The following is a 14397-nucleotide window of genomic DNA, read 5'->3' as shown; positions in this document are numbered from 1 at the left end:
CTTCTGAAAATAATGTGTGGTGGATTTTATCAAGAAGGGACGGAATAATATTTTGATAGCAGTAAAATACATTTGGATTTTGAAAATATTACTATACTAAGAGTCAACTACAAGCCTCTGACGACTTGTTCTAAATAGCACATGTCCATTTTTCCAAACGAACTCTTCAGATGTGTTTTTTATTATCATGTGCTCTGTCCCCTCACTACTTAAGGCTAAGGACAGTTGCAAGTTTACGCTATATAGCAACACACAATATACAAGAAACACAACAAGTAAAGGTCAAGGTAGTTGAGTTCTTTCAAAACTGCTCCCTTTCAGCCTAGTTGATTGAGTTTTTGTTTGTTTTGTTGTCTTACACTATCCAATTTAGCCATAACTTACTACACCAAGCAGAAAACTGTAGCTCTCGAACTCTTTTTATTGACAGAGGTTTTGTAGCCACCTCACACTGTAACTGTTGACATAGTGAAAACCCACTCTGTCACACAGATGCACAGATTTCTATGCTAATGACGCTGTAGGAGTGGCACGCATAAGACAAACTGTGGCATCCATAAATCAGTGTGTAACTCCAGCCCCTCAGTGAGTACACCCGCGTCTGTGCTTCAAAATAATGACCACATCGCACTCGGGAAAAACACAAGAGGGGAGCAAAAAGCAGCCATTTGACGAAATAACGAGCCAGCATGTCCCATTCGATATCGCGTCGCCAAGGGGGACTGTCAAGGCGGGTTTTCTTGTGCATCTTTCACCAATACACAAAGATGACATGACTGAGAAGTGCATGTTGAGAGTAGGAGTATAGTAGGTTGAACTGAAACAGAGACATAAACTAGTCTAGCATAGAGTTAAATAGGGGGACTAAGCGAAGCAGACAGGAGGATGGTGGGTCAGCAGGAGGTGGGGCTCCCTTAGGTCCTGCTTATTATCCCTCTGTTGGGTGTAGCTGTTCTCCAGTGGGAAGTCAATTTGAAAATCACAGTGCAATCAGCGTTGTTAGCACTCATCACAGTCCATGGGTCTATTACTGAAACTGACAAGTATATATTTAGTCCACACTGTGCTATTTATATATATATATTTTTTTATTACACTGGGGTACATAGATATTAATTGACTTTATTTATGTATCGAGCTTCTTCATTTTAAATACATATGGAAGACATCAAATATATGAAGTGAGATATATGGAATTTTGTAGTAAAGAAATAAAAGTTAAACAATTCTACTAAATATTTTTTTGACAAAGCAAAGGTTGGTTACTTTGAGGATTTAAATACTGTAGATGGTGTGTCCAAACTTTTGACTGGTGTATGTGGGGAGGATATGAAACTTGGAATATATCAGTTGTGAAGGGAAAACAGATTTATGGTGGCTAATTGTTAAAGTCTAGAGCAACTTAAATGCTGAGTGTGGAGGCTCTGCAGATGCTACAAACTGACTACACTAATAATGAAAGAGATTAGACAGTGGAAGCAGAACTTGGTGCTATAAGTTAAATAACCTGAGACACGTAAGTACAAATATTGTAAAAGACAAATATTATAAAAGCCACCATTAAACAGCCATCAATTATATCCTTGCAAATGTTCTCTTTTATGTAGTGATTACAATTTTAGGTAACTTGAGCTTTTGCCTCACAAAAATTCAAGAATGATTTGAAAATGAAACAATATTTTACAGGTCACTTAAAGAATTCATTGATACACTGTAGAAATAAAATAACTGTAAATATAAAATATATATATATATAAAATATCGACTCTGACAACTCATGAAACACCAAAAAGCAAACTTAAGTGTAATTAAAGTGCTTGTTTCCTTGTTGTTCTCTTTGTCGTCTGCACTATTTAATCCGTGAGCCTCTGAAATTGAGGAGAGGGTGTGTAATGAATATAGCCAATAGATTTTTAAGATTCTAATGGTACAATTCAAATCCCTATTTGTAGCATAATGTCAAGTTGGATAATCTGCACTCTCTTCCTTAATAGAAGCTTCTCAGACCTAAGTGCACTACAAAATTCAGAATTGTGCAAATGAGCATCAAGTTTGAGAAAGCTGTATCCATAGCAACAGCATGTTTGATCTCCTGAAAAAAATAACGGAATTCATTGGTCTGCTCTGTACTTACTTTCTTCTCCAATTTTATTTTCTTAATACATTATACATGTAGGATTTGGAAGCATCACGTAGTTATTTTGGCACAAATGAAAAAAAAATTCTGCTATTCCGTGATGTGCAGCTTTCCATCAAAGGTGCCGACAGCTGCATGGGTCTTTGTTGTGATGATGTTTATGGCGATGTCAGCTCCCACTGGGCATCGCAGTTTTCTAACACGGAAGTCAGCGGACTTGTTTCTTTTTATTAATTTGTTTTAGATGAATATTGCCATTTAAAAAGTGCACATTATAACATAATGATCCACAGGTGTATATCAAAACTATATTGCAGGCTCAAGCACAATATGTCTTCTTTAATCAATGCCATAACCCTGACCTCTTTGATCATGCTTTATCAAGGTGACTGAAGTCTAGCGATTATAAAGGTTTTAGTAATGCCTAACCCTTTTTGTGCCATATTGAGGCTCATGCCTAGAAGACAAACATTTGAGTTGAAAAAAAAAAAAAAAAGTGACATTACTGAAAATTGCTGGACGGCTCAGAACAGCAGGTCTAAAAGGGCAGAACAGGGAGTCTGTATAGACAGAGAGAACCAGAGGTGAGGCCACAGGCAAAGTACAGGGCAATGAGTGTTATGTGAATCAGACAGTTATGAGCATCAAAAACTGTCTGCAAATATCAATGGGACAAATATCACATTTAAAACCACAAACAATTCAGAATAGTTTAATTCAACACACACCACGACAATAAACTATACATACCCACAAACACTTTTGGAATTCCTGATTTGAAATACTTTGCGACTTCAACTGGTAATGTATTTTTAATGTGGATTGAATTTATAGTTGGGAGATTGTAAAAGCCAAAAGTAAAATCTGTCAACTGGACAAAACTTTGCAGGAGTGAAAACCTTTCACTGCTCATCCAAGCCACTTGTTCAGTTCTGGTCAGATTACTGGTGGATACTGCCTGATATCTATCTGAAGGAGGGGCTCACTACACTGAAACTGAAAACAGCTATTGTTTTTGAGAGGAGAGTCAAAGAAGCAATTTTAGACATAATCTATCCCCCATCTATAACTCCATCCTCAAACCCAAAGCAACCAAAGGAAACAAAGAAAACAATTGAGCTAGCCAGGGTGCTAATTGGAGTGAGAGCACCCATTAAGAGCTGAATGAATATGCAAAGTATGACACAGGCACAGTGCACAGTGCAGTGTAGTTCAGTAGGCCTACAAACAGAAACGGTAAACAATAGCTGTTTTCATTTTCAGTGTAGTTAGCTCCTCCTTCATATAGATGTAAGACCTGGATAAGCAGCAAAACGTCTTTACTCCATAACTCTCTACAACTTTTTTGTCCAGTTGACAGATTTTACTTTTGGCTTTTACACTGGATCAGACCTGGACAACACGTAGACATAGTTGGGAAATACTGAAAAAGGGACAGTCTTTGACAAAAGCTGATTAGACTTAAACAAAACCGTATGTGTAATGTTTCCAATATAAATATAAAGTGATAAATCTGCACTCTGTGGTCCATTTTACTGTCTAATCACTTTTTGTCCCATACGCTGAATCTACATTTCAGACATTTTCAGACATGTTTTAGCACATTTCTGATAGATGCCAAAATGTTATATTGTCATCAGGTTAATAAAAAAGAGATTCAAGTTCATGTTTGTGCATTTCACACACCCCTTTATGAAACTACAACTATAAACATACAGATTCATATGATCTAAGCAGTTTTGTTATTTAAAAAAAAAACCATTTACTTTTGCCCATATAGTAGTATGTTTAACTCTTATAAGCAATTTTACTGTGTGCCCTTAAGCGATGAAACACCCTAATAGTAAACAACAAACAGAACAATACTATTTGGTTATTTAATAGATTTAGGTTTGTTTGTATTCTTATGTATGTGTTAACACTAGACTTTGATTACTTTGAGCATTCACTGTTTCCTATAAAACCATACATTTTGGCCACTTATAAACACGGTTTCAATTATTTTCTTTACGGGGTCCTATTTTTAGTCTGAAAAGCCTCTTAAACATATCTACATGCCTCATCTCCAGCATCTATTTCACTGTTATCCGGTGCCATTTCCGAAGCACTCTTGTCTGGTCTCTTGTGTTGGAGTTTAAGTGGACTTGAATTACTCTCACTGTGAGGTCCTCGACCCCAATCCCTGTCAGTCTAAATGAGAGTGGAGGTGCTTCCTGCAGGTGGGGGCTGTGGCAGACCAAAGGCAAATTATCCACTGCTGCTCCGCTCATGTAGGATCTGTTCTACGCTCACCGAGGTCGGAGTCATGAGGGATTCAAGTCTGGATTGTTTTATCATGACACGTTTCATTATGAAATTCAAAGGTGTTATTGTATTACAGTTGTGAGGAACTGGCAATGATGTTAAGAAAGAGGCTCGCTTTCTTTGTTAGGGATGTGCACTTCATCCAATTTCAGCTCAATTTCAACTAATCGTCAATGATACGCTGGGTCTAATTTTAATAGAGATGTCCACAGCCAAACCTCAGTAAAAGCATGACTTTGTATTAATAAATTAAACTTGTGTGTGTGTGTTTTAATGAAGCTAGTGGCATTATTATGATTATTAGCTGTGCCTGCTTTTATACCTGATCTTCTACAGTTGTTTGGTCTTTGTGAATAACAGCAAATTATTATGTTTCTTCTCACAATTATTGTAACACAAACATTAAAAATATATGTATACTGGGGACATATGCACGCTTGCTCAATCTCATATTGGCAGATGGCTGGGCCTGGTTAGTACTCTGGTGGGAGATCACTGGGAATACTATTTGCCAGAGTGAGGCAGCGATGGTTCTAATGAAAACTGTTGTTGTGTTCGTAAGGAAGGCATTTCACTTGGTTTGACATCCTTACAGTATGCGCCTTAGATTAAATAAATACTTTTAATTTATTTACTCAACACAAGCCGCATCTCAAGTCCCAGTTTATCAAATGCGTTCATCCTGTACTAAATGATTCTTGCGCACTCACCTGCCCTTTCCCATTGGTTTGTATAATTGCCTCCAATTAGTTTTATGTGGAGACTAATGTGTGTTTGCTGTTTTGTTGCAGAGGAATCTCGGGAAAAAAATGTGGGACCATTATCGTGAAAGCCGAGGAGCTGAACAACTGCAGGGTGAGCAGAGCCATAGATGTGGAGATAATCAGACCACTGTTTGTTTAGTCATTAAAATCCCTATTTACACGGTGTCTTCTGTCTGTTACTGTCTCTCTTGTTAGGAATCTGTCATGATGCAGTTCTGCGGAAACAAATTAGACAAAAAGGATTTCTTCGGCAAATCTGATCCTTTCCTGGTTTTCTATAGGAGCAACGAGGATGGCACGTGAGTACAGGCCTGCCCTCTCTCTCCTCTTTCATCTCGGGTTAGATCCTGCCGGTGCCAGAGGAAATTGGTTTCATTGATTCGCTTCAGATGTGAGCTGCTAGGAAGAGGAACAACTGTGGGAATCACATGGATATGTTTGTACAGGAGGGATAAAGCGATTATTAAAGGTGCACTTTCTGCCACCTGCTGTTCTCCATGGAGATGTTATTGCTTTGCGTACCATGTTCTACCATATAGCATGGGGACAAGCAGGTGACTCAGACGGCCGAGTTACAGGTCAAATCTGTGGAGTGGCAACTCTGCTCACAGTAAAAAAAATACCTGGTTTTCCAAGTTTGTTTAGGAACAAAAACACCTGTAACTGTATAAATGCAAGATAGATTGGTTAATGTCAGACAGTAGAACATTCCAGGCATAGCAATAAAATCATCTTGGAGACAAGCAGGTGGTGAACTCTCCACCAGGAATGTTACATAGTACACCTTTAGTGTTTCTGTAACATTACAAGATTCATAATTAAGATTACTGTTATGATAAGGGGAATTCTGCAAAACAAGTTATTCGTGCAAAATATCAATAATTATTTCATATTTTTAATAAATCTAACCTTTCCTTTCAGTGTTGGATGTAAGGAGATTGGACTGGTCTTTAGTGTCTTTGGCTGTTTTCAAATGATTTGGAAATTGTATAAGTCCATTTGCACAATGTATTTATTGGCATTGTGAAAATAGACATCAATCTTTTATACAACAGCATATAAAAGAGATATCTTATACACACACATAATGTTGCCTATAATTAAAATAGATTACTATAGGAACATTTATTCTATAATCGATGCTTTGTTCTGGACAAATATAACAGGTGGTTGTAAAAACTAATAGAGGACATGATTCACTTCTTCAAATGAGTAATAATAAAACATGATTTCACTTTCAATGCAAAAGTGGGAGTTTGTTTGTTGCAACTTTCAGTAAGAAAAGACATGGATGACTCATGAGACCTTAGAAAAACTTGTTTGAATGTTTTCTCTTTATTTTATTTTCATATGATTTTATAGTTTTACTTAATACATTGCAATATTCATCAAGGGTACTATCTGCTTCCTTCCTATCATTTCTGCTTAAGTGCTGTGTAAGTGGAACTATGTAACATTTCTGATGGTGATATAGCTTGCATTTTTTCAATTACAGTTTTCTTTCTTTATTAAAAAAACAAGAAAAACATGCAATCACGTCACCTGCAATAACATCGCCATGGAGAAAAGCAGGTGACGGACCCTCCAACAGAAAAGTTACATACAATAAAAAAGGGTTACTCAAACACGTGTGAATGAAACAAAACAAAACCCCAGGTGTGTTTTTGATGAGGTAACAAAAGCCAAGAGACCATTTTGTGTTATATAGGGCCTTTAATTAGCCATTTGCTGATCTATGTCCATTTTCAAAGTTATCCGTTTGTTTTTCCCCTTCCCCTTGCCTAATTTTCTGTTTTGCTCCCCATCTGGCAGGTTTACCATCTGCCACAAAACAGAGGTGATAAAGAACACACTCAATCCGGTGTGGCAGGCCTTTAAGATCCCAGTGAGAGCGCTGTGCAACGGAGACTACGACAGGTCAGTTACTTGTACATGTCCCAAAATACACCTTAAATGAGATGAAAAGACCCATTTGTTCAGTAGAGTTTGGGATGGAACTTCCAAAAATTATCATTTTTTACCTGTAATGGTGATATGCTATTAAAGTAGAAAGATTATGCATGATATAGTATATCAAACCCATTTCTATAAAACAACAAGAAAAACTGCTTGGTTGGATCATTAATAGAATTTCAACACCATGGGCAGCTACATTAATTTTAAGAGAAACTTTTTGCTATCCCTCAGGCAAAACTTCTCTCATGAATCACTTTAAAGATAGACATAATCGTTCTACTTTAAAAGTGTGTAAAAAAATCCATGGTGATTCAAAATTATCTTTAAAAAAGTTATTACAAGTGGAACAAGCTGCTGGGTCACTGCTGGTAAATACATTTATCACGCTATAGTGGCATAATACTTATGAATGATGATGATGATGATGATGATGAAGTGTCATATTTAGCATGTTAAAATCTCCATTGGTTTAACATTGGACTAACTTCTATGATGTGTGATGACACTACACATAATCACCAAAGAAGTCTTGGAGTAAATATCGCTCCAAAGAAATGCTTAAAGTCTTTTTAGTGTTCATGTTGTGGAAAATACCTGACTTCCACGTGTTAAAGTTAGACTATAGCAGCTGTGAAGGGACTTATTACCCATAGATAAACAAATCAATGTGTGCTTGAAACATATGTCAATTACAGAAAAAGAAGCAAGAAAGCTTTATTCTTATGTCAAAATATGTTTTTACTTTCACATAGAATTGGGATTATAGAAAAAATTTAAGAATTATTTCCTTTCAAATTAATGAACCATGGTAATTTGTCCAAGAGAATTATTTGAATATTTGAGATTTAATCATAAGCAAGCTAAAATATATAACAAACAGATGGAGCAGACCTACTATTACACCAACTGTATGGTAGAAAAATGTATGTTTTTCAGCACCTGGCAACTGCTGCTGTCAATTCTGCAGCTAAAAGTTTGGCTTAAATGTTTGTGTAAATGTAAACAGTTTGTGGCTATTTGTCCTGTGAAAGTTTACTTTCATTTAGATGACAGATTTAGTGACAAGCTGTTGAAAAGTTGTTGAAATATTAACATGTACATCATTAACTCAAATGACTGTTATGAAGGATGCAAACGTTTGAATTACATTTCACAATTAATTCAATACTAACTGAAATATACACCATGATAAATATGTCTACCTGTAGGCCTATAGTATTTTTTATATGTTGACTTCTACTATATAAAATTATACATACAAGTTCAACTATATTTTAATGTGTAGAGATTAAGTACTACAGTAAAATTGAGTGTGCTTTGAGTTTATCTTTGCGGTGGAATAGGCACTTTTTTTGTTGTTTTTTTATTTCCCACTTAATATTTTATTGTGATCATAAAAGTTTTGTTATTTGAGCCGTTATATATTATAATAAACGGGTGATCATTTAGGAAATAGGAATACCAGACGACAACAGACAGTAATGGTGATACATTTTTAAAGTGATTTATGAGAGACGTTTTGCCTGAGGGATAGGAAAAAGTTTCTTTTAAAATGAATGTAGCTGTCCATGGTGCTGAAATTCTATTAATGATCCAACCAAGTTGTTTTTCTTGTTGTTTTATACAAATGTGTTTTATATACTATACCATATCTTCATTCTGCATAGTCATTTATCTGGTTAGAACATTTTTGAAACAAGTTCACATAACATTAAAAGTTCATTTACCAAGACAAAATGCAGACTTGTGTTTATAGGTGTCCTCCATCACCATGGAGATGTTATTGTTTGTCTAGAATGGCTGATATTAATCTTATCTTATCGTGCATTTATTCAATTATGGGTGCTTTTATTGCTCAAAGATACCTTTGAAAACATAATATTTTCAGTTACACGGAGATACACAGAATTAAATTTAAAATTTACTTTAAATCAGTCCATGGAAAACAGATGAAAAATAGCCTTTCTGGCTAAATCTGGTACATTTACAGAAATGTTGATTAATGTACACTGTCCCTGTCAAATAAACAAACAAAAAAACAAACAAAAAAACAATAACATTTCCACGAGACAGGCAGGTGACAGACCCTCTACCAGAAAAGTTAAATAGTACACCTTACATATTTTAGCTTGATTATGAACTTAAATATTAGGAACTGGTTTATGCAGATTATGTTCAAATTACCAATGCACATTTAAGGTTAAGGTTCATTTTATTAACCTATAGCCTTTGTTAAATGGCACTGGCCACCTATTTCATACCACAGCTCTATTCAGGCTCCCAATTAGTACACACCCTTTAGTTTAATATAGATGTTTCAGTTTTTTTAATAGGAAACACCAGTGGTCTCATGTATCAAGGTGTGTTTCCTTCCTGGATCTAAAGTCGATAGCAGTCATGTGGTGAGCTCCCTGGCTAAAGCAGTAATCTGAAGTTCGCTCTCATAAGCTTATTAGTAGGGGAGAATCGTACTGGCTTATCAATAGTAGACATGCACTAGACACACACTTACAGTGTACTCAAGTATTTGTGTGTCTGGAAGGGGAGATAAGCAGGAGCTCTGTTGGCTACCAAACAAAAGGAAACCACATCTTTACCGTCAGTGCGGCGCTCAGTCCAGAACTGCAGTGAGGACACCAGATTAGACCAATCATTGTGGGGCTCCTGTCTCTCCTTCAAAGCAAAGAGTAATGGCAGGCAACCAATTTAGGCAGACAGCACAACAATATGGACGCATACACAAAATACTCGTACAAGCTTTCTCAGGAGAGGGGGATTGATTATGGCTCATGGCAAATGGTAATTGTGTGTTTTTTAGTTCTTCCCTCTGCCGTCCCCTGGTCAGTATATGATGTGCAGCTGCATTGCATTTTTATTAATTATTTTTTTTAATCTTTGTACATTTTTATCCCTGACTATGACACATAAAAAAACACATTTAAAAGTGAACTATGTAACTTTTCTGGTAGAGGGCTCCCCACTTGATTACCTTGAATGTTCTTTACAAATGGAATTAAACAGATCTATCTCCACAGCAACAATCAATTGACACTACCAGATTAAGTTACAGGTCAGATCTGTCGAAATGCAAGCCAGCTCCCTCTAAGAATGCATGTTTTTCGAGGAATTATTTTTTGCATTTAAAGACTCAATAAGATTCAATAAATAGGATACGGACAAGTTTTATGCCTTAATATGACATCCAATCAATTATCAATAAATAATGTTTTTTAACGAACAACATCCATCTTAGATCATACTACTAGATCAGTTTCTATTAGCATGACATGGGGGGGTAGTACTTTTCTCTTGTAAAGACCTTTACTTTTTATATTTTTCCAGACCCTCTTCACAGGCCCCTACTTGTTCCCTTCTTATATTCTCCAATGGCCGTCCCTCCTCTCACCTCACGGCTGGGCTTTTGTCACACACAAATGACTCTGTGGTGGAGGGTTTTAAGGTGGACTGATGTGATACGTTCTACATTGTGCACTATTTCCTTGTCCACAGTAATGGGATGCAGGAGAAGAGATGTATTTGGAGATGAGAAAACATATTACCTGTGGCGAGTTCAGTGATAGATCGGATCGCAATTCAAGCACCAAAATGTGGTCAGAGGCATGACAGCAGGAAGCCCAATACATTTCAGCAGCAATTTTTGAGCTAAGAATCGTATATAATGTATAAATGTACAAAAGTAAAATGCAATTATTCAAGATGCAAATGACAGCTAAAGTTATTATTATTTATGGGAAGTTTGCTCTTACTATTTCTGATATTTTCTATTAGAGATCAACTGATATGTTTTTTTCATGGCCAGTGCTGATTGTTTAGAATCTAGAGAAGCTGATGGCTGATAAGCTCTACTGATATTTTCGGGCAAATGTGTTGGGCCGATTAGATTATTTTCTCTAAATTATGTAATCTTAATTTACTGCAAACTCACCCAGGGCCCCCCTTTGGCCAAAATCCTTTAAGAGAGCAGTGTAGTTATGTTTTGTGCAGTTATATCATCACGCTTAAGTTTTCAAATAAAGTTTTATGTGTATTCTTTAGGCAGCAGGTCAGCCAAAACAATCTGCATTTGTTACTGCTTGTTACTACTTAACCAACAATAAAAACTGTCAAGTCAAATAGTACCCTACCTGAGATTAATATTTGGGAAAGAACTTTTAAAATACACTTTTGGTTGTTTATGTACTGTTTTGAGTAAATCTTGCAATACATTTCTTTTGTCATTATAGGCAAGGCATGGCAAGTTTATTTGTATAGCACAATTCATACACAGTAGTTCAAAATGCTACAGAATAAGAAAGACTTTACAATCACAATACAAACAAATCAAAAAATAAATAATCACAACTAATCATCATGAAATTAATATTAAAAGAGATGAGTGCAGAACAAAAAAATCTTTCAGTAGAGACCTCAGGTCTTCAGGAAGACAGTTCAAGGTTTTAGCTGCATAAAACTTAAACACTGATTCCCCATGTTTAGTCCTGACTCTGGGCACCAGCAGGAGGCCGATCCCTGAAGTCCTCAGAGTGCGAAATGGTTCATATGGCACTAACATGTCAGAGATGTACTTTGGTGCTAGGCCATGGAGAGACTTATACACAAGCAGAGCTGCTTTAAAGTCTATTCTCTGAGCCACAGGAGCCAGTGCAGAGACCTGAGCACAGGACTTATGTGCTCCTATTTCCTGGTTCTAGTCAGGGCCTGAGCAGCAGTGTTCTGGATGTACTGCAGCTGTCTTAATACTCAGGTGGAGACATTACAGTAGTCTACCCTACTGGAGACAAACACATGGATAAGTCTCTCCAAGTCTGGTTTAAACAGTATACCTTTGATTTTTGCAATGTTTTTAGGTGGTAAAAAGTTGCATTTGTTATTTGATGTGACTGTTAAAGCTCAAGTCTGAGTTCATTATTACCCCTAGATTTCTAGCCCAATGTGAAGGTTTTAGAGAGAGAGACTGGAGATGACTACTGACACTTTCTCTTTGTTTCTGTGGTCCAAAGACTATGACTTCAGTCAGAGAAAGCTGTTTTGCATCCACACGCTGATCTGTTGGGTGGAGTGGCAGAGTAAATTCACTGGTCCATATTTACCTGGTGCCAGTGAGACATAGATCTTAGACATCTTAGACATAGATCTTATACATCTTTTCTCTGTGAATCTCATAATGAACCTGGAGCTTTGACTTGCACCATTCCCGCTTGGCCCTCAAACACTCCCTTTTCTGTGCCCTGACCGAGTCAGCATTCCTCCTTGGTGCTTTGTGCTTATCTTTAACCATTTTAACCTTCATCGGGGCAATGGTGTCCAGAACATTCAAAACACTCCAGGTTACAGAGTTCACCAAATCATAAACATTAGAACATGAGGCATTTTCAAAGTGTATCATTTCCATGAACAGTGCACCTGTGTTATTATTTTTGAGTCTTATTGAACAACTGCAGGACCAGCCGCTGGTTTGGGAATAGTGGACAGGTCAAAGAAAACACAGAAATGATCAGACAGAGCAACATCCACCACATTGTGATTTGAAATATTTACTCCTTTGGTCCAGAGTGTGTCCTCTGTTGTGGGTGGGCTCGCTGACATACTGAGAGCAAAGCTTTCAAGGACAGCACTGAGCTATTTAGGGTTTCTGTCAAATACATTATCCACATGTACATTAAAATCACCTGTAATGACTAAAACATCGAAGTCTGTGCATACGACTGAAACCATCTCAGTAAAAGCATCAGTAAAACTTTGACAGTGCTGGGGAGGTTTGTATGTGACTATGTAGAGTATGAGGGGATTGTTTTAGCTCCATTTTAAAGGAAAAATAATCAAACAATGAAAACACCCCAAATGACAACCTGTGAGTAACTATAATATCTCAAAAAATCTGACAGATCTGACATTGAGCACAGCAAGTTTCAGATTAGTTTCAGTAGGACTGGATGTTATTTTTTTTCAGAGAATGTGAGCTAAATTTCTCTTATTGGACAATTGCCCTGTCCTTCTGTTAACCTGTCTACGTGGTGTAAGTGCAGATATAGCTCAATCACAGTGCCTCAGCCTGATATTACCTTTATCGTGACTGTACATCTTGGAACAGCAGAGGCCCTGTGTGTACTAGCTCTTAGTGTTAACAGCTCTGGAGCAGAACAGAGGAGGGTGAGCGGGGGATAGTTTGGGTGAGGGACCAGGTGAGGGCAGAGGGGGCGAAGCAGGTGGGATTTTAGGTGAGGGACCATTTGAAAAATGAGAGGAGATAAATTATAGGGCAGTGTTTTCTTGTTATGTCCTTATAATCAAAAAGTATGTTTAAATTTAATAGAAACCCAACATATACAATTCCTAACACATGACTAATGTTTGGTCTGGTAATCCTGGACAATCATCTCTTGTGTTTCTGTTTTGTGATTATAATTTGAGTTTGAGACAGTCTGTGAAGAAAAATGCTTCTAATTTGACCTGATTTCCTTTGATTATATATATTTTTTCTCCCCTACAGAACAATCAAAGTGGAAGTGTATGACTGGGACAGAGATGGCAGGTACGCTATGGCATTTTCTATATTCAACTTTGTGATATATATGAGACAAGCTAAAAGCAGAATCCTTCGTTCAGTTGTCAGTCATGTTAACTGTTTCACTGTATTTATTTAATCTGCTTTCACAACTCCAATGTTTAATCAAGGAAAGCAGAAGGCAAACAAAGTGGTTTATCTGACAGATGGCTGCCTTTATAAAAATCTATCAGGACTATTTTGTAACTGTGGTTGCTAAGACTTATTTAACAATACGTGTTTTAAGTCAGTGTGTTGTTCTAGTATATTGAAGTTATATTTTCTCTCCAGTGAACATCTTTGCACATGTTACTTAGCCACTTGGAAATGATAAAGCCTCTTTTAAATAAATGTATACTGATACGCTCAGTTATAATTAAAGTTTGTTGAGTTCCAAAAAAAAAATTCCAATTCCAATTTTAGACTTTCAATTTACAAAGACAAATAGTGATAATAGCCAGTAGTTGAAGAAGTACTCCGTTTTGTTACTTAAGTAAAAGTGCAGATACCGGAGCAAAAAAATACTCAAGTAAAAGTATCACTTAAAAATATCTACTTAAGTAAAAGTGTTAAAGTACCTGTTTAAAAATGTACTTAAAGAGTGAAAAGTAAAAGTATCTTGTGCCGATTTTGAGATCTAATAAATCTTGAAATGATTGATCTTAATAAAG

General features: G+C 36.6%; 1 protein-coding gene across 1 annotated transcript in view; it reads left to right on the top strand.

The window, feature by feature from the left end:
* Positions 1-14397, top strand: part of LOC117391963 (copine-8) — a 117025-nt gene that overhangs the window by 61316 nt on the left and 41312 nt on the right. Inside the window, exons 7-10 of the mRNA XM_033989921.2 lie at positions 5233-5296; positions 5401-5504; positions 7018-7122; positions 13673-13714. Of these exons, the coding sequence (XP_033845812.1) occupies positions 5233-5296; positions 5401-5504; positions 7018-7122; positions 13673-13714 (315 nt within the window). The remainder of the gene's footprint in view (positions 1-5232; positions 5297-5400; positions 5505-7017; positions 7123-13672; positions 13715-14397) is intronic.

Source organism: Periophthalmus magnuspinnatus, chromosome 23 (genome assembly GCF_009829125.3).
Source record: "Periophthalmus magnuspinnatus isolate fPerMag1 chromosome 23, fPerMag1.2.pri, whole genome shotgun sequence".
Classification (NCBI taxonomy): Eukaryota; Metazoa; Chordata; class Actinopteri; order Gobiiformes; family Gobiidae; genus Periophthalmus; species Periophthalmus magnuspinnatus.
Note: the sequence above shows the minus strand (reverse complement) of the source record. Positions and strands in the feature narration are given on the sequence as shown.